Source organism: Lates calcarifer, linkage group LG1 (genome assembly GCF_001640805.2).
Source record: "Lates calcarifer isolate ASB-BC8 linkage group LG1, TLL_Latcal_v3, whole genome shotgun sequence".
NCBI lineage: Eukaryota > Metazoa > Chordata > Actinopteri > Centropomidae > Lates > Lates calcarifer.
This window is the reverse complement of record NC_066833.1, coordinates 19,716,783-19,737,720: the sequence shown is the minus strand read 5'-3', so window position 1 is coordinate 19,737,720 and position 20,938 is coordinate 19,716,783. Positions and strand designations below refer to the sequence as shown.

The following is a 20,938-nucleotide window of genomic DNA, read 5'->3' as shown; positions in this document are numbered from 1 at the left end:
CATTTAGTTTTTTTTTTCTTTTAGAATCAATTATTATTATTTATAACAATCTATTAGTGATGTAATCTAAAATGGATGTTCCCAACTTGGGGATCAGGACGCTGACAAGGGGTGCTGAGATGCCTCAAAGGGTCACAAATAGACATATTTTTAGGGGTTAAACTGCTAGTGTGGTTTTCTTCGTGCCCAGTTTGTTCAGTTGCTTTAATAAATTCCATTTTTCCCCCTGTCATTCTATCAGCTGTAAGACCAAAGTCTACCCAGATGACTTGCCCAACACCAGCATTGTCATCGTATTTCACAACGAGGCGTGGAGCACCCTGTTGCGGACTGTTCACAGTGTCATCAACCGCTCCCCGAGACACTTGCTTGTGGAGATCGTGCTAGTTGATGACGCCAGTGAGCGAGGTTGGTTGTGTACACTGTGGCTAATGAGCAGCTCACAAATCTACAGTGTCTTATGTCTGACACATTCACAGGTATGACTCTGTCGTCAAGGATACAGGATGCACATTTTGAAGTCAAGGCTGACGAGAAGTGTAAACAGTGTGGGAGACAAAACTCTGCACTAGGCTCAGTGGATCTCCAAGGATGGAAGCAATATAACAAGAAACTCTGTGTAGCTTTTTACTGCAGTAACAGGCATCACTGCAGATGGTGATAAATGCATCAACTAAATTGAGATGTAGGACTACAATGAAATTGTTTTTGTTATTGATCATTTTTTCATTAGTCAATAAGTTTCCCAGAGAACAAGCTGACATATTTAAATATCTTGTTTTGTCTGACCAGTCATTACAGCTAGTACTCCACATGCAAACCCTTGGCTGGATTGTCTGCTGTTTTGTTTCAGACTTCCTGAAGAAGAAGCTGGAGAACTATGTGCGAACTCTGGAGGTGCCAGTGAGGATCCTGAGGATGGAGCAGCGGTCGGGTCTAATAAGAGCCAGGTTGAGGGGGGCAGCTGCCACCAAAGGTCAGGTCATCACCTTCTTGGACGCTCACTGCGAGTGTACAGTCGGCTGGCTGGAGCCCCTGCTGGCCCGCATTAACGAGGACAGGTGGGATCCAAAATTGACCACAATGAACGTATTAAATTTAATGTTGATATTTAAGGCACTAATAATGATGATGAACATATTCTACCTTTAAAGAGAGGTGCGCCATAGCACTTGAGAGCATGTCATTGTCAGTCAGGGTAATCTTTTGCCTATTCAGTCCTGAAACATGCTTTATTAATACTGGTATTATCAGATTTCACTTAAGTTGCATCATTTGGTGCCTGAGCCAAAGCTCTATCTGAATACTGATGGGACAGCAAGCTATCAGTTATGAATACACTGATTGAGCCTGACGCTGCTGATAGGAGATGAACCTATCAGCATCGTCAATTTTGCATTGTCTGCTTCTGTTGCAGCCTCAGTGGAAAAGCTACGGTAGCTCCGTCTCCTCGTTAACTCCACTACAAGTAACACTAGTAGAGTCAAACTAACGTGGACAAGGACATGTGTTCTTGCATCAACAGAGACATATTTAGGGGTGAATATGATATGGATGAATAGGAGATTTTTTTTATGTTTTCTCCAGCTTGGAGTGTCTATCAAACCAGAATTGTTAATTAGTAAGTGGTGTTTATTTGGTTGCTGTTCATTCATTAAAACAAGCTAAGCTATTTTTCAGGCTTCTACTTGCTTGTGAAAAAAAAACTGATATGTGTGTGTGAATGACATGAACAGATGGATGGATTAATAATGATTCTCTTGCGATCCATCTCATATCTGAGGTCAGACACATTTATTTTCCCTCAGGAAGAAATTGGTATCATATGATTCTAAATATTACATTAAGAAGCCATTATACTTTTACTGAATGCTGCTGCACATGTATTGATGTCTATAATTCTGGGTGCAGACTGATGAGATGGTGCAGAAAGTGCACCATATGTTCCCTACAAATTCACATGATTGATGATACAGATAGCTTTGTTAAATCCAATGTAGGGATGCGAGATATGGTTGAAATCAGATCTGTGATATTAACATTTTATCCAATACTGATATGTACTGTGTTACAGTATGGCAAATGTGTTCAAAATCACATATAAAAAAATCAAGCCTTCAATGCAATAAACTGTATTCCACTGCAGGAGAAGAGTAACGTCCAGTGATATAAAGTAAAGAAAAAGTGTGCAGTAGTTAGAGCTAGTTGTGTTTTTTGTCTCTTGCAACTGTTATACGATTTATGAAGGACATATTCTTCAATCTATTTTAATTTGAATAATCTGGAAATTTGATTCCCTGGCTGGCTCTTTATAATGAAGATACAAATATTATATTATTATATTACATTCTTATTATATGATGACTCATTTAATATCTCTTAGGTTTTGAACAGTTGGCTTTTGTCATTATTTGAGATTTTATAGACCTAATTATTGACTAAGAGCATTCGGCTGATAGCAAGTTGTGTTATGAATATTTGAAGTCTACAGAAAAATCAATAATGAAAATAGTAGCTAGTTGCAGGCCTAGTGTGGTTACACTTGGTAGTTCATTTTCTTCCCTTACTTGACAAAGAAACAGTTACAAACCAGAACCTGATTTCTTCACATTCAGAGAGTAGAGGGTCGATTACTTGTGTTTGGATGTTAAAAACACAGTGAAAACAATAACTTATCTAACTGTGCATAATGCACAGTGCAAAGCTTCGCAAATAAAAACATTGAATTTTTACACTTTGTGACTTGTCTTTCAGGACAGCAGTGGTGTGCCCTATCATCGATGTCATCAGCGACGAGACGTTTGAATACATGGCAGGCTCAGATATGACCTACGGTGGATTCAACTGGAAACTGAATTTCCGCTGGTACCCTGTTCCCCAGCGGGAGATGGATCGACGCAAAGGGGACAGAACACTTCCTGTCAGGTGCACAAAGAAGATGTTTTTTCCTGCTCTGATGCTAAATCTGGATCATCTTTTAGGGGAATGTGTGACTGACTTTCCACTTAAGTAATGTTTTTTTGATTGATTGTGAAAATTAACAGAAAAGATGCCAGATTACACAAGGGTGAAAAGACACTTTTGTTATGTTCAACAGATGTTAGTTGTCAGTTTTTCATCTGAGCTGAGAAGGGGTTTATCTGTGACGGCAGTAGGCTTCAGAGAAGACATGGTTAGTTAGCTTTCTTCACAAGAACTCCTCTTAAGAAAAGTGCCATTTTTATCTGCAGATAGAAATAGATCTTTGTTCTTTGTGTATCCCGCTGATACAAACAACTGCCTAAACAGCATCTACATAGATGTGACTGTGCTCTGTAGTGGTGTAATAATGTATGAGCTCTTTTATTTTAAAAATAGAAAAATAGCAAAATAGAAACTCTGCGCACACTTACATTTTTTGAATTAAAAGACCTGGGTACAATTTGTCGCCTGCGTGCAAATCCCAGCAACAAACATTATCCTTAATTTAGGGCAGTCTTCAACATAGAATTAATTAAAAGATAAAAGTAATCACCCCTCTAAGGCTTTGTATCAAATTGTCAAACAAATTGGTCTTTTATTATATTCTGAATGTTCCTCAGAGTTACACTAAGATACTAATAAATACAGCATTAGGAGATGTAATATTACAAAAGAATTTTTATGCTTTTTGTCTTCATTTGTCATGTGTCTCTTGCAGGACTCCCACCATGGCAGGAGGATTGTTCTCTATAGACAAAGCATACTTTGAAGAAATAGGAAGCTATGATCCAGGGATGGATATCTGGGGGGGAGAGAACCTGGAAATGTCTTTCAGAGTAAGTGACCAACAAAGAGGAGGGGGTGATTTACCGCCTGCGGTTGGTGTCAACGGGTTGACAGATCCCTTAATTGTATATGAGTTTCCCTGTATCTTTTCTCTGAGCTATTTGACATGCAATCACACGTGCACAACAAAGCTCTACTCATACTGTAAACCGATCAGTCAAATGCCAGTTTTTAAGTGAACTTCAGAGCTCAAGCCCTTTCTACTAGCACCTAAATCTCTTTCAATTATTTGCTTTATTAATATTTTACCTTTTAATCCACATAATGGTTAGAATGTCTTACAATGTTCAGAAATTATTTTTTATCCTAAATGTTCTGTGGGTGGAAATGATTAGTGTCATTTGAAAATGATGCAGCATCACCTGTGACTGAAAGGAGGAGGAAAGAAAAATACACAGTGCCCGTGGCTCTGTGAGGCACAGTGGTGCTTTGTGCTAAATGTTTATGTCACCAACAGCTGCTAACAAAGCACAGAGAGGCCATTAGTTTTAGAGGTATATGGTTTAAAGCCAGAGTGCTGGACAAATGAAAATTTGACCTGACAATGGTGCAAGGTGAAAAGATATGGGATCACTGAAATTACTATTAATGTATTCCCAGGGCACCATGAATGTCTACATAGAACTTCATATGGAAGAATACTGCTAGCATGTGTTTAAAGACAACATGCAGCAGCAGCAAGGTGAAATGTCCTAAATAAAGTCCAAAGTCTATCGGGCTGTAGATGCACGTTAAAAGAGAGATAATAAAGCATGAAAAGAAAATTCTTGATGAATGCGACACAGAATGTGATGAGAGTAGTTTGATGCTTCCTAAATTAATCAGGCCCACAGTTTACTCATATCCAGCTGCATTTATTTTCTCCATTTTCTGCTGGATTTTGAATCGGCAAACACATGAAATCAAAACTGTAAATATGAGGCTAGAGTTGGTTTGAGTGTTTATCTGTGTCTATGCTGGTATAAAAAGTGTGGTTTCGCTGTGATTCAGCTTCAAAGCAGCATCCAGTCACTAACAGATTTCCAGTAAAGCAGTCCATCAACAGGAAAGATGACGGTCTCTTGTCTCCTCGCTCCTCCTGGATGCCGCACTGCTCTGAAAATGAAGAGCAAAATGTCCTTATTGATGACAGTTAATCAATTTCTTCGTCACCTGTTGAACAGTCAGTGAAGGGAACTGTCATGTGTTTTGTTAAGTGTGTACTGAGTGTATTTTTCTGCTTTCTTACTGCATACTATATAAATTCAGCTTGTCTTTATGTGTCTGTAGATCTGGCAGTGTGGTGGCTCTTTGGAAATTGTAACATGTTCCCATGTGGGCCATGTTTTCCGGAAGGCCACCCCATACAGCTTCCCTGGAGGAACGGGCCAAGTCATCAACAAGAACAACAGGCGCCTGGCCGAAGTCTGGATGGATGATTTCAAAGACTTCTTCTATATTATATCACCAGGTACGGAGCGATGAAACTGCCTCTGTCTGACTGAATCTTTCTGCCACTGAAATGGCCTGAAGTCTTCATCTCTGAAAAGTTTCATTGAATACATAGTTGAGTTGGGAATTGAATAGATGATTTATTCATTGTTAACTGCCTTTCAAAAGCAGATATGAACAATCCTCATTACGAAACTCCTCTGTGCCACTTATGTGCTCTCTGATATTACATTTAGCAAATTGGCGTGAAAGGGAAAGACTTGTCCACTCCCCTTTATTCTGTCACTGTCTTTCATGGTACTTTTTCTTGCTCATTTATGAAATTATATTTCTCTTTTTACTCTGTCTTACAAAGGGATTTAATGCTGCTTTTGTCATCCGCAAAGTGGAATTAATTACTACATACTTTCCAGACACATTTTTAGTGTTGTCCTGAATCTAAGGTGGTGGTTGGGAGATGGTCTTGTCTCCAACAGAGCTCACACACACACACACACACACACACACACACACACAACAAACAAACACACAGATAAACCAGAACAATACGTTTGTGCAGACTGAGAGATGAGTAGCCCTCCATCTGTCGACTTAGTAATGTGATTACCCTTTAGCAGACGGCAGTGTCCCGGAAATCTCTGGTTAAGTGTTTTAGATGCTGGCCAACCTATAAGGGATCATCCGTAATCTGCCAATCTTATAGCACAAATTTTGACCTTCCCAACCACTCAGTCAGGTAGGATTCTCCATGGGCAAGCGTGCAGACAGAGCTGGGGTTGTGATGGATGAGTCTTCCTGCGTACTGTGGCCTCACAACGACTGTCTGTTCCTCCAGGACATTAGGGAGAATGATCTGGGCCACGCTTCTGCCAGACCTCACTTATTGGCACAGAGATCCACAGTATGCTGCTCAGGCTGAGTTTGGGAGTGGCATCGAGTGATCCTATTAAAAGTGCATCTCCCTCCTCTGCACTGGTGATTTCAAGATCAAAGAGGCTATTCATCATCTGCAACATGTGATGCTCAGACCCTACAGAGTGAAAGAAGGGGAAATAGAGAGCCAGGGGAGGAAGAGTGGCCTTCAGCTCATTGCTTTTATCTGCCAACTTGAAATTTCTATTTCCCAGATTAAAGAGTGGGGCCTATCATAGAGGATCCTGTTTGCATTGTTTGCCTCATCTTTGATGGATAAATACACAGCACTCTACTGTTGGTTTTATGTGTTGTCAGGTTTTCGAAAATTTCAGTCCATTCTCCCTTATTGCAATCATGTTCTTTCATGGGCTATGTACATGCAAGCTATGGGTCCTTGAAAAGCACTCTGTCTAAAGTGTCTTATCGTTCCTCAGTGCTCAGTTGGATTAAGGCTGATACATTTTGAAGTGTCCATTTCATTTAAGTAATATAGTAAATGACACATATATACCACAACTGTTGCACCAAGACACCATTTGTATAAATCTAATAAGACTTGGCCTCGTAAGACATTGCTCTTTGTACTAACCAGGTAATTTATACATCATTTAATAGAAAAGTCTGTATTTTCAGGAGAGGGTATAAGGTGGTTCTTTAGAAAGGGTCCCTCTGGTGTTTAGTTTTGGTGTTGCATGAAAACAGGACTACCCATCTATTCTCAGGGTGAGAAATTGTAAATGCTAAGGTGAATGACAGACTGATGATGTGCAGCGATACATATGTCTGAATCCTTGTTTCTGCATTTTCTCTTCAGGTGTGATGCGGGTGGACTACGGAGACGTCTCTTCCCGTAAAGCCCTCCGTGAGGCCTTGAAGTGCAAACCGTTCTCCTGGTATCTAGAGAACATCTACCCAGACTCCCAGATCCCAAGAAGATACTACTCACTTGGTGAAGTATGAGCTTTCATGTGTTCTGATCTCCCATAATTCAGCAGATAGACTGGCGCCTTCTGCATTCAGTCAGATATGTCCTTGTAGCCTTTGGGCTGTGTATACAGAAAAACAACATCGCTGCAAGATAAATCTGAAAATCTCTGAATTCAGCAAAGGCTGAACAAAATGAGATAGAAGCAGACATCCCAGCTGCTGGTATTGAACACATATGATAAACAAACAATGGGTTGTTCGTGCAGCCAGTATCGGATCCCAGTCACACGTTTACACAGTTAAATTACATGTGGTAGGGAGGAGAGATTAGGCTGTATACATTCTACACAGTCTCATTGTTCTGTATTATACTTGAGCTAAAATTAATTTTAAAACACATTTGCCTGTTATATGAATATAAAATACTGTGTAAATGTTTCATCAGATTCTAACTTTAATAAGCAGAGATAGAACTACAAGTGAGAAACTAAGAAGGGTATTGTGGGAACTGTCTGATAATTTGTAGCTAAGGCGTGTGAGAATTGATTGTTAATTGTCTTCAAGATAACACAAGGTTAAGTTCCTTTTATTAGTTGGTTCCCACTCAAGCAGACAAAAAAGTGACCTGAATTTGCCTTCTGTTAACCAGGGATCTGTGTCGACAGCAGTGCAGCATGAGGTAAAGTCGGAGCTGACATCCAGTGTGCTGTCTGAACGGTAGATGGAGGCCATTTAAAAGTAATGTCAGTTGAAGAACTGATGGTGAAATGAGCTTGTAATCCTCCAACATTCATACTGCTGAGGATGAGAGGATTTTTTTCATCTGCGCTGCTCTGCTGTAACTGCAGTACAAGCTCTCTCTTTAGCCACTGCAGCACCTCAGCTCGCGTCATCCTCCTCACCAGACTTCCTTTTAGTGATTCTCATCCTCCGTAACACAGTCAGCCTTTCTTTAACAGCTGGAACCATTAGGTTTTATATCGCTTAATTATGAACGCCGTTCTGTTCCTGCATGATAGGCATAATAAGTTGCTCAGGCAACATATAGAGCCAGCTCAGCTCTTAGCTCTGTGAATGTACGAGTTCATTGGAAAGCTGAGTTGACTATAAAGTCAGTGGGAGCTGTGCTGTCAGTGGTTACTCAGAACTGTGTCGGCTTATAATGTGAAGATAATGAATAGAAGTTGGATTACCATAACATGATGACACATGATCTGTTACATACATGATTTTAAGGAGGAATCAGTGAACTCAGACAGACATAGTGATTAACATACATTTTTCGCAGTCACTGTTTTGGAATTGATTAATTCTCATGGTTAACCTAGCAATGGGGAAAAAACTGGGTGTGGTGACTTACTGTTATTGCCAGTTTTGACAGACACTTGGGTTGTCTGTTCTACAACATTGATTCTGTGAATTGTGTGTGATCTCGCATTTAAAATCAGTAGGGTGTGTCAAAATGTTGATATGCCAGATGTAATGTAAATGTAATGATTAAAATTATTATTGATTAATCTCTCAGTACAGAATCAAAACATCATTTTGTCTATGAAAAGTCTGAAATAAAATAGTGAAAAATGTAATAATTTACAAGAGTCCAATGTAATGTCTTCAAATGACATATTTTACTTATTTGGCAAACTGCTCAAACCCCAAACTTATGAGATATGTGTTTACATGTTTGCATGTCTGACAAAGAAAAGCATCAGATCCACACAGGATCCAGAAAATATTTACATGAAGAATACTTACTACTGGGAACTAATCGTCGAAATAGTTTCAGATTAAATTCCTGTTCATCAGCCAGTCCATTAACAGATTAGTTGTTTCAGCTCTATGCAAAACAGCATTTAAAAATTGGAAATAACAAAAGAAACAATAACATTAATGAAGAGGACAGGCATAAACATTAACTAATTTTTTTTCCATTTTCCAAAAAATGGGAAAAGACAATACACTTTAATAAAGGATGTTGAGCATGGTCTGCCTGGCTTGTGTTTGACAATGCACCCTGAGGTACTGTCAAATAATAAATACATTTGTATGTATTATACCCCTGCATGAATAAAACTGACTGTAATACTTACCAGTACAATGAAATAGAAGGTAGTTTCACAAGGTTTTGACCATATTAACAACTGAATTCTGAGTTGTGGAAATTGAGGACAAATTCTGTACTTCTCGCTGGTAGATCAGAAATGTTGAAACCAACCAGTGTGTGGACAACATGGGAAGAAAGGAGAACGAGAAAGTTGGCTTTTTCAACTGTCACGGCATGGGCGGAAACCAGGTGAGGAAAGCATGTACTTGTAAATTAACATTCAGTGCACCCAAGCTTTTATTACTTCTTTGGATACATGAGCCTTGGGATTTCACCTTTGCTGGAAAACTTGAGTTCAATCAGTTTGGGTGCAAAGTTTTATGTGAGCTGCCAAGTTTTAAGTCAATGCCACAGATTTTCAATACAACCCTAGTCTGGGTTTTTGCCAGGTTTTTCGTTCTTGTTTCTAAAGTTCATTGTTGATTTAGTTCCACGCTGTGGGATATTGTAACATCTTTGGTATTTTATGGAGGTTTGTGCCAAGAATTAAATTGTATTTTGGTCTCATCATTGTTCCCTCTGCCATTACAGCTCTTGTTATAGGCCATTATATGGAGCAATCATGTAGTTACAGTAAAACACGTAAAAGGGGAGTTTAAATACAGTATCTTTAAAAAAAAAAAAAAACTCTAAAAACTCTTGTAGAGACCATAAGCCAAGTTTAAATCAGGTTTGGTCCCACATAAATGATGAAGGAATCTAATGTAATTGTTTCTTGAATGCAAGATGATGAATAATGGTGGTGTTCCTGATGTTTTTCATCTTCTGAGTGAGACATTTTGTTTCCAGGTGTTCTCATACACGGCAGATAAAGAAATTAGGACAGATGACCTCTGTCTGGATGTCTCTCGCCTCAATGGACCTGTCGTCATGCTCAAGTGTCACCACATGAAGGGCAATCAGATGTTTGAGTACGATGCAGAGGTAGGATCTGTGTTCTCCGAAGTAGCCAAATAATCTGAAATGAGGCCATTATTGCAGGCAGCCATTTCCTCTTCCTGATGGCCGATGTATTGAAATGACTTTGATGAAATGCTGATAGATTGTGTCAGTTTGTGTCTGATGAGACTGCATGTGGACACCGAGGATTTGGATAGTGCCAAGTGGGAAATTGAGAACCTGTTTGCAGCCACCAGATGGTGCTGTATGGCAGTGTTTTTTTTTTTAACAACATAGAAGCTGAGTTGCTTTTTCCACTCAGCAGCTATGTCTCTCCTCTCATGTTCTCTGCTTTTCCATAGTATGTTGGCAAGTGGGAATATGATTTTGAGGTAAGCTGTTCTAGTCGTCACTCCTGAATGTTGCTCCATAGTTTGTATCGTGCTTCCAGTATCGTGATATCCTATAACAGTGTGTGGACTGTGAAGTGCCACTGGTCATTAGAGTAGATAATTTAAATCTCAGTGTGAACTGGATCTATTTCCGGGCGAAACCTAATCTTACGTGGACTTTGATCCTAAAAATAAGAATACTGTCTGAGATTAAAACATTTCGCCCAATCGTCGACATCAGACTGCAGCATCTGCCACTTAACAATCAAGCAATAAGTGGCCAAATATCTAAACCAATGACAGGACAAATATTCAACTTGATGGCCAGTCATTAAAAGTAAACCAAATGTTAGAGCTACAAGTGAAGCTAATATAATATCTTAGAAATCCAAACAAAACAACAGTGAAATCTATGATGGATAAGGATGAAAAACAAATAAATGAATCCTAATGTATTTTCATAGTGTGGTTCATTATAGACATCTTGGCCTGTAAGACACACTCACATAAATCACTGCTGAATTTATACAAAAGTACAGTTGTGAGAGTCACAGTTTATTCCACGTGTGGTATTGTAGCACCAGAATGAAAACTAGATTAGATAGATGGCAATGCCAAAAAGTGCACATTAAACACCAGAGTTTCATTTGACTTAATATTCCTGCTTATGCAATCTGTAATAGTCTTATCATGTCAGTATTCAATCAAATGCAAGAACAGATGCTGTAAGCTCTTAAATGGAAAACAGAAATACATTTTGAATCTCATAGAATAACCCCAAATATTCTCCTCAAGTCCTGCTGACTCAGAACACAGTGTACATTATGGATTATACAACTCAAAAAGCATCTCTTGTTTATGCATTTTTTTTTGGCAATGGGAGAGGGTAGAAATTACTGTACTGAATACAGTGTTGTCTCACTGTGATTGAGATGTTCTATCGCTGAGATGCAGATATGACAAGGTGAGGAAACCCCAAGGCCTTTCCATCAAGCATGGAGCAAACCCTAGGAGAAACACTTTCATTACACTTTGTTCTCTGGGTGCATTCTTAAAACGAAAAAAATGAATAATTCATGAACGAAGAGGACTAGTTTCTGTTGTAAACAGCTGTGGGGTTTCACCGCTGTCAGTTATTTTTTAGCCCAGGTGTGACAGACAGGGACTCAATCCTGGGTGACTTGAGTGCCATTAACATTTCATCTGGTCATCAGTTTCTTTTTCACAGGAATACCTGTCATTTCCATATTCCTTCTTTATTCATTCACAAACGTAACAGACAGTCTTCCTTTTTATTTCTCACAGTGAGAAATAAGTCAGTTACATACGTTATGGCAGTCAAGATTATTCTGCTAGTGATCCAGCTATACTTGTACTTGTACTCACTTGGGTTTACATGTCATGTTTTGTGTTAGTGTAGTAGAGACTGTAGTTTCACTAGTGTAGTTTTCCAACTGTGAGTTGCCAGGTTGTCTTTTCCGCAAAGACGCCAAATGTAAGTAAGCCGAAATACTTCATTGTTTTAAGCCTTGTATATTTAAAGTAAGAATTAGCCAATGCATTGCTGGACAGATGTGAAGGAAATTGTGATCACTTAAAAGAAAAGGTGGAATTTCCACACACAGTGAGCATTAGATAGACATAACATTTGACTCACAGATCTTCACTAGGCATGACTTTATGAGGTGGATGGCAAAGATCAGAAAAATTAAAGAAATAAAATGCTTCTAATTTTTGGTTTAATTGAGTAAATGATTTTTGGCACATGTGAGACATCCATATTTATTTGGTTTTCAAGCACTTCAGTTTCAGTCAGTCATATCGGAGCTTTCAAAAATACATAAATACAACTATACAAAATTAGAAAACAAGTGTTTAATATTTATTCCTTAAAAGAACAGAGTGATATATATTTAAAAAAAAGGTTCAAAAAGGATTTTAGGGGAGGCAGATCAGACAATAACCAGAAGCGAATGATAATCTTTTACAGCATTAATAAAAAAATAAATTTAAAAAAGTATTTTAATTTGTATTGTACAGATACTTGATCATAATGTTTGTCTCATTTTAAAGATATATTTTTTTAAATCAGTTATTGATGTGGTAACTCAAGTTTTGAGATCTTACCCCCCTTTTTGATCGGCTGTCCTGTGGCTTTAGCATAGATTTTGTTGTTTTACATTGTGGATTCAGTGCCTACCAAGGGTTCATGATCAAAATGTTGTGTCTAATTAACTATTAAGTGCTGACAGTGTGTGGGAATTCATGAATATTTGAATTATTTCATGGTAATGCAGCAGAAATGTCAAATTTTATGTAAAGGTCAGCTGTTAAATCCAGAGTTTGAATACCTTAAATAAACAACATATTTTTTTATATTAACTGTTACTGGGGAAAAAAAACACCTCTTATTAACCTGGAAAAGTTGGCTCTGAAGACCAGATGGATTGATTTAAGAGTAAGTGGCGACTCTTGGATTTACCTTCACTACCGTGTGTCCCTCTCACTTCCGGCTGGTTGCAGAAGCACACCTTCCTCCACATCATCACCCAATCTTGTCTGACCATCAGCCGTCTGGAGGATGGCACCTACGGCCCCACAGTGGAGTACTGTAACAATAGTCCTGTGCAGGCCTGGGTCCTCCACAACTACACTCGTCTGGAGGTTGCTAGACGTCTCTACTTCAGCCCCACTGATTATATTCTCTAAGCTCCTGTCTGCTTTGGTCGCCTGTAGGTCCTGAGGTGAGCAGGTCAGTACAATCTAGGCTTACAACAGAAGCTGGCAGTCATTTTAGCAGCTCTGTAGTCATGTAGTTTAGTATTGTTAGAACTAGAAGTAGATTAGTTTGACCTCCTCTGGCTTTAATATGCACCTTTGCAGCTGATTGTGGCTAAGTACTTTCTGTGTTCTTTCTTTTTTTTTTTTTTGTCAGTGAGAACAGATGAATGTAGAGCTTGTTGTTATGATGTTGATATTTCAGTCATTAGTCGGAATGTGCATGCAGATTGTTTTAGGAAGCATTAAGTAGCTTTTACCGGTGACCTTTCTGGGAGAAGGCATGAAGACAGAGGCAGAAGCGCAACAAGCAATGACAGATGTCCCATCAAGATGGTTCTGTGTATAAGACGCTATCTGCAAGACCTTTAGCTAGTCTTCATGCTAAATTAGATCTCATTTGACATTTATTTTCCAACATAAATATTTTATTTTGATGGGAATTCGCTGGCTGTCCCTTGGACTGCCAGTGCTTGGTGAATGATGCCTGAGATGGAGGAGGATGTGTTTATTTTTAGCTGATTATCTACAGGCAGGGCTGATTGAAATGGGCTTGCCATTGTTTACAAGTTCTTTTGAAGTGATCCTTCATTGTGAACCTACCTTTCATGGCCCTGGCCTCTCAGGCTACTCTCCTATTGGCCTGAGGCAGCTGTGTACACTGTGTGCCATGTACATATTGTAAAACCAATGAATCCCAATTATCAGTGCTTTTCACCGCTCAGCCTGCTTATTTACATACTTCTGTGAGGAATGTTTTTGGCTCAGCATTTCTGTCCATTTCAGGGCTGTTATTTTCCTGCCTTTTCCAGTTCTAGTGCCTGTCTGTCATTTTCCCTACAGTCATTTCTTTTCTGCTGAGTTATCTGGAGTTTGCACCTCAGAGTCCTGTACTATTGTATCTCTGAAAAAGCTAAAGAGCAATTTCACTGTAGCATGTCAGTTTTTGTGTCCAAACAGGGTAAATTGGGGTAAGGAGCTCCCAGGGCTGCTGGTGTGTGTCAGAGTTGCAGCAGTAAAGTGACCTGCTGTTAGATGGCCTGATTTGCTGTTCGCTCTCAGAGGTCCTCGTGGCATAGCCAGCACGAGAGGAGAGCTTGTAGACAAGAGCAGGGCAGTATAAGAGTAAATGAGATTATTGCCTGACTCTGCCTTGAGACAAAAGGAATTTGCTGTTTCTGTATTTTCCCACAAAAAATCAGCTCAACCCTCTAGATTTTTCTTCCACAGTCAGCACAAGATCTCATCAAACAGGAACTCTTGTGCCTTTCAGCATGACCAGTGTGCTGCCTGGTGACAAAGAGGATAATGTTCTTCAACCGGGGCTTACGGTTAGAAACCATCCTCATTTAATTAGCCGGTCTCAGCTGTGCACACACTCATTGACTTGCTCTGGAGATGCTGGTTGGTTTGCTGGGAGGCTGAGATGGGAGTTTTCTCTGCCCCAAAGGAGGCATGAAATAATTATGAACAAAGGACAGGACCTCTATATTTCTAGTATTTTCATTAAATGTTGAACATTTTTTTTCTACCCTCTGCTGTTATACCATGCCCCTGTCTTTTCTGCCAGTAGAGTGGGTACAGATCTTTGAATGAAAGAAAAAAATACTATTCCCATTATTGCATAAGCAATAATGAGAATATGATTTACAGATGAGATCTATCTTCAGCTTGCAGAAGCTCCATATATTAACATGCCTTTAGAGAGACGTTTGTTGGTTTTGTGGTTTGTCATTTGCACAATATACAAAAAAATTTTTTTTTTTTAGATTTTTTCAAATAACTGTCATTTAAAACACTTTCTCAATTGAGAGAAATATCTGATTTTCTTTCTTCTTCTTCTTATATGCTTAAAATTGTAGGCTGAACCCTATAACTGTCTTATCAGTGTCAAAGTTGTAGCTGCTGTTTAATTTTTTTTTTCCAATAAAGAGAAGAAAGATGTCTCTAGTGTAGAGCTACTTTATTGTTCTTTTCTTTAGTTTTTTGGCAGGTGTGTAAGGTCGAACGCCACCTGCTCTCTTTGTTCTTGGTCTGTTTGAACAAATGTGGCCTGTAGGGCAGTCTGTAATATGTACTTCAGGGAAGATGGGTTTGTGTGTGTGTGTGTGTGTGTGTGTGTGTGTGTGTGTGTGTGTGCGCGCGTAATTGTTTGTGTATGTGCGTAATTGTGTGTGTATGTGCGCGTGCACTTCTTTGTATCCAGGCAGAGAATGTCAGGCCCTTGTGTTTTATAGCTTAAGGTCAAACATGGCCAGAGTGTCTCTGTGTGCTCATTAGTCTGAATATCTCCTGTCAACAGTCAAAGCACAATCTTGTTTTAATGAAGAATTATGTCTCAGCCACAGGAAAATATAATCATGCCAGTGCACATGTTTTATTGCCAAATGCAGACTTTGGTTTGTAGTTGTTCTCATGTATTTTCTTTCATGTTTGCTCCATTGTTTACTCTGACAGTTACTCTCAGATAACAGGGTGCAAACTGGTGATGCTGAGGCTTTCTCATTTTGTGATGAGTTATCATGCATGTTGCAAGTTTTCTTTTGCAAACATTATAAAACTATGTGGTATCTCAGTACAGTAGCACCTAACATAATTTTCCAAGTTCCTCTCACAGCTTTGTTTTCCCCAGCAGAGGCACTGCCTCTCCTTACCAGCCAACGCTGCTACTGCATGTGATCATTAGGACAAGAAAAGCAACCAAAGTGAGGAACGAAATTGCGGAAGTGTGTTACTTCATGGGTATGAACATAAATGGTTAATCAAGGCCATTGAGAGTTCTCTCCCAGTTGTTAGTGGGAAGGGGGGGGGTGTTATCTCTGGAGCCCTTGCGGCAGATAGCCACAGATTTCTGTGCTACATGCCCATGGGGTGTTTGAGTTCAGCTCATCACAACAGGTGTGTTTTTCCAGTCTGGACATTTTAAAAGCGTATGCTCTGTCTTCTGGCTTTTCTGGCTTGTGTGATAGAGCAGTACACAAGACGGGACTGACAGGGGAGAGGGGACAATGTGTGGAGTGGAGCAGGAGATAAATCTGAGTTCATGTTGTTGTGAGGACATGGTTTGCCACTGCAGAATAAACTCCAAAAATAACAGGAACATTTGAGGTCAGAACTAAATCCTCCCTTAAAAAAATAAAGAGTACTTAAACAGTACTCCCATGATCTGACATAACTGAGCTCATATTTATTAATTATTGATGACATTACTGATACAATGAGATGAGTTGATATGTCAATCAACTGAAAAGGAATCAACTCACATTTTGCTAAGCAAGGCTAAATTACAGAGACAAAAGCCAAAACGGAGTAGACATTTTGACTTGTTATAGTCAAATCATTAATGATGGCATAACATGAATGACCCATAATAAGCCTAAATATAATGTTTTCTTACATCCTCCTTTTGCTGCAACATTAGCAGATTTTTTAAATTCTCCAGGAAATCAGACAACCTTCATAGCTATTCGGTCATTTATATGGCAAGCTGGTACACAAAGATTTACACATAGGCCTAATATATTATGTTTGCATAGTCTTTTCAAGAGGTCTAAGTTCTTAGAGTGAATGTTTGAGCAAGCACTTCCCTACCTGGACATTTGACAGAAACACAACAGCAAGGGCCTCATCATGTTGTAGTTCTCTGTCCCACCACCTTACTCTACCTCCATGTCCAATATTTACTGGAATTTTACCCCCTGTTTTGTCTGCCAACTCCTGAGAAAATGTTCATTTGCTCTGGCTTTCTTCATCAAACACTTGTTCGCTTTGTCTCTCAACCATTTCATGCTGGGCAGGGAGCAAAAAATCAAGAACAAAAAGTAACAAGCTCAGGCCATTTGCTGGGCTGAAAGGTATTTTTGTGAAATAACGGGAAATCAATAGTTTAAGTGTGTCTTTGAAGGTTCATCTCATCCAGATAGTCATCCAGGTGGATTAACCTTTGTCTAGACAAGAGTTGAATTACAGTTGAGGAGAATTATAATTTTAAACAATTATGCATTAAATAATACTCAAAACGAGGGAACATTGTAGGTTGATTGAGGCTGACTTTACAGCAAAACAAGGGAGGAGCTGTATTGAACTTGTATTTGTTTCATGCCTGTACATTAATGTGTACCTCTTTACATCTGTTAATTGCCTGTGTCTTTGTCCATCTCTCTCCAGCGACTCACCCTGCTGCATGTGAACAGCAACCAGTGTTTGGACATGCCGTCTGAGGAGGATAAGATGGTCCCCACCCTGAGAGACTGCAACGGCAGTCGCTCTCAGCAGTGGCTGCTGCGTAACATGACCCTGAGCGTCTGATCCCTCACCACACCCTCCGCCTCCTCCTCCTCCACCACCACCACCACCACCACTACTACCACTCTGTCCTCATCCTAACCAGTCCTGGTTCTCCACATCCTCACCAGGTGGCTCTTACCACACACATCATACGCCTCCTCATTTAACAGCCAGGCCAGCGAATATGAAAGACCCAGGCAGCAGCTGCTTATCTACCATTATAGAGGCGTCTCCTCTTACCGTTCGCTACAGGTTTGAGAGATGTTGCACCTGCAGTTCAGACGGCATGATGATGATGCTGTAGCTTTGGGGACCTCGTCAAATCCAAGCAGGGAGAACGATGTGTGAGGTCTGTGCATGGAGGACACTCATATCAAAGCGTTCACACTGTGTTGGACAGATTCTAGCTGTGCATCCACTGAGCTGCTCAGACTGCTGCTTAGCTGCTGGACAAACAATTAAACGGGAGACCACACATAACAAGAATATTGCAACATACATCTCTGCAATTGTGTGCAGTGTAAATGAACTTGTGCAGTGTGCATGAGGTGCACTGGTGTCTCCTGTAGGTACACTCTAGACTGCTGCTCATCCTTTTTCCATATCAGTGTCTGAGTTACATCGAAGTAATGGGAAAGTGATACTGTTAATAGAGCCCGATCAATACTGGATTTGTCAGGCTGACACCAATATTGATTTTTGAGTTGTAAAAAATCTGTCAGCCATTTATCAGCTAATATTTTTGTTCTCAAAGTTGAACTGAAATTTGAATTGTCATCACTTTTGGTGAAAGGGAACAATACATTACAATGATACTGAAGCTACTGCAGTTTTGTCATTTTTCAATACAGGATAAACATATTTCTAATGGTGTCTGAGCTTTAAGCCGCTGGGTGGGCGTTTCACATGGCAACAGTTGACTGACAACGGAGGGTAAGGTTGCACAATTAATCGAATATCCATCGCGATCACGACTTTGGCTTCTCACAATGAAATGAGCCCGATTGTCTGCGATATTGTTGTTTTAAACGCGTGCTCCGCTCATAAGAAACTTTGCTGCATGTTAAAATCAAGCGCTCCTTTTACAGCGCAGCCGCAGGTCCACGTAGAAAGGTAACAGGAAGCAGGTGGGCCAAACGACGGAGCGGAGGTGAAAAGCTCGTGCCTCGAAATGAGCATCAACCAATGTTCGAAAGTGTTTCGGATTAAGGGAGAGTGATGTAAGCATGAACAAATCATATGCAAAGAGTGCATTAGACTCGTTCAGCCACCTGAAAAAACACCACAAACTGCAGTAACGTAAATGCACGAAGGCCACGCGAGATAACGTCACTAACGTTGACTCTTTATTCAGTGTCCACTGATCCACCGTATCCATCCAGCTCCCCAAGACTGACTGAAGTATTCAGTGCTGTCGCAGTTCATTTGGCCAGAGGTATGTGTCCAGTAACCACCCAGTGAAAGCAGCTCTGTTGTTTTAATTTTTAGTGAAAAGTTGTTTCAATTTCACTTATATTTTGCTTCCGGGAAATGAACTGTGAAGGGCCCGTTGTTGAATATAAAACATTAGTTTGTTTTCCACCACTGTTTTCCAGAAACAGAAAGTTAGCAAGCTAGGATAACTAGCTTCCACATGAAAAGCTAGTTAGCCTAGTTTGCTAATGTTCACAATGACTGTCACTAGATGTAGCTTTTCATTTATGTTATGTTCCTGCAACTCCCACACCTATTACACCAAACAAATTTCCAGAATCAGCATTGTTGTAGGTACCAAAGGTTCATGCCCCCGGAGAACAATAATGTAGGGGATGCTATCACAGCAGAAAAATAAATAAATCTTAAATTAGAGTTCTGACCAAATAAAGGCAGAAGTCACAACACCAATGAATCACTGTATAATTTCTACATTTTTATATGGATCCTTTAAATGCAGTTGCTAACAAATTGTGAAAAACATATTAACTTGGCCATTTTACAGTTGAAAAAGTGCTTATTTGTGCTTTCTGGTGGCCGAATATGTTTTAGAAGTTATGTCAAATTTACAGCAAACATATCTTGCCATATTTGTACTGCAGTTCTTTGTTTGACATTGGCCAATCTATTGGTCGGGCTCTAGTTGATAAGGGGGATTTCTTAAGATGTTCAGATAAAAATAACTAAATAGATGCAACTATGACATCCTCCCCATGGAAAAACTATTTGAGCAAGAAGTTCCAGTACATATGGTACAGATGAAAATGTGAAGCAGCTTTCTGAATTGACAGAGTACATAGTGCACTGTAAGTTTATTTATAACAGGCTGTTTGAGTAAGTAAAAGAAATGGCTGCAGGAAATGCAGTAGCAAGTAATCAAAACTCTACTCTGGGTAGACGTGATTGATTTTGAATGAATGTAAAGGATTTCCCTAAATGATAACGTCTGTATACAGAAGTATACTTAGAGCATACTCTAACTGCACTGTGTTATCACAGCTGTCTGAGTGTGTCATTACTAAAAACACACATCACTGTTATCAGTTGATTTCCAACTCTTGTGCTAAGACATTGCCCACCTCTTTTTACTATCTTGAGAAATCATGATGTCTTGGAGCTGAATAGTTACGTGTGCCTTTAGAAAGATGTTTTTTATTTGGTTCATTGGTTTTTAGATAATTGAATTGTTTTGTTGTTGAAAAAAAAAAGTTAAGTCTGTTTTCCTTTGAGGTAAAAAGCTCCTGCATCTCGATGTTAATAACTGTCACGTCTCATGAATTTGTCACTGTCATATCAATGCTTGATCAAACATTTAGTTATCCATTAATTGCTAAGCAGGTCAATATTCAGTATATCAGTATTCACCCATCACCCAAGGAAATGTGACAGGTACTTCTCACTACATTGTTGTCTGGGATCAGGCATTATGATGTTAACATGTTTCATTGTTGTTGTACATACAGAACCAATTATTTTTCTAAGACGCTGTAAAACTTGAACACTCCTCAGAGAAAGACATTGAATGATAAAAAGATCACGAGGTATTGCAGTGTTTTATTTGGAATCAAGGTAATAAAAACCAGTGCTTACCTTGGGTTTTGAAATTGCGGTGTGTTTTGGAAATCATCATCGGTCCCATGAAACCAATTCTCACACTACCTAAAGGACCTTAGGCGAGCATACATGAGGGAGCAACTAATGGTGAAATAGTATCAATGCTGCTTGAATACTGAATCCTTGCCAAGTGCCTACTTGGCATTCAGACTAAAATTCAATCACCTCTTTCGTATTACGCACACACATTTATTGTTTTTCATTATCTTAAAGTGCATGGTGTTAAAATAGGAATGTAATGTTTCAATGTACTGGTTGCAAAGTGATAGTGTTACCTGTTTGTACATTTTGCCTTTTTTGTAGAAAAAATAAAACTTGACTGAACATAGAA

General features: G+C 39.4%; 1 protein-coding gene across 2 annotated transcripts in view; it reads left to right on the top strand.

Annotated features, from left to right (window-relative positions):
* galnt13 (UDP-N-acetyl-alpha-D-galactosamine:polypeptide N-acetylgalactosaminyltransferase 13) overlaps positions 1 to 20,938 on the top strand; it is a 34,807-nt gene extending 13,869 nt beyond the window's left edge. Inside the window, exons 4-13 of one of the 2 annotated variants that reach the window (XM_018702476.2) lie at positions 242 to 408; positions 854 to 1,061; positions 2,755 to 2,925; positions 3,680 to 3,797; positions 5,077 to 5,257; positions 6,968 to 7,107; positions 9,275 to 9,373; positions 9,974 to 10,108; positions 10,426 to 10,455; positions 12,979 to 13,193. In XM_018702476.2, coding sequence (XP_018557992.1) covers positions 242 to 408; positions 854 to 1,061; positions 2,755 to 2,925; positions 3,680 to 3,797; positions 5,077 to 5,257; positions 6,968 to 7,107; positions 9,275 to 9,373; positions 9,974 to 10,108; positions 10,426 to 10,455; positions 12,979 to 13,164 — 1,435 coding nt within the window. In that variant the 3' untranslated portion in view covers positions 13,165 to 13,193. Of the gene's footprint in view, positions 1 to 241; positions 409 to 853; positions 1,062 to 2,754; positions 2,926 to 3,679; positions 3,798 to 5,076; positions 5,258 to 6,967; positions 7,108 to 9,274; positions 9,374 to 9,973; positions 10,109 to 10,425; positions 10,456 to 12,978; positions 13,194 to 17,400 lie in introns of those variants that run through there. The other variant, XM_018702475.1, reaches the window with a different exon arrangement.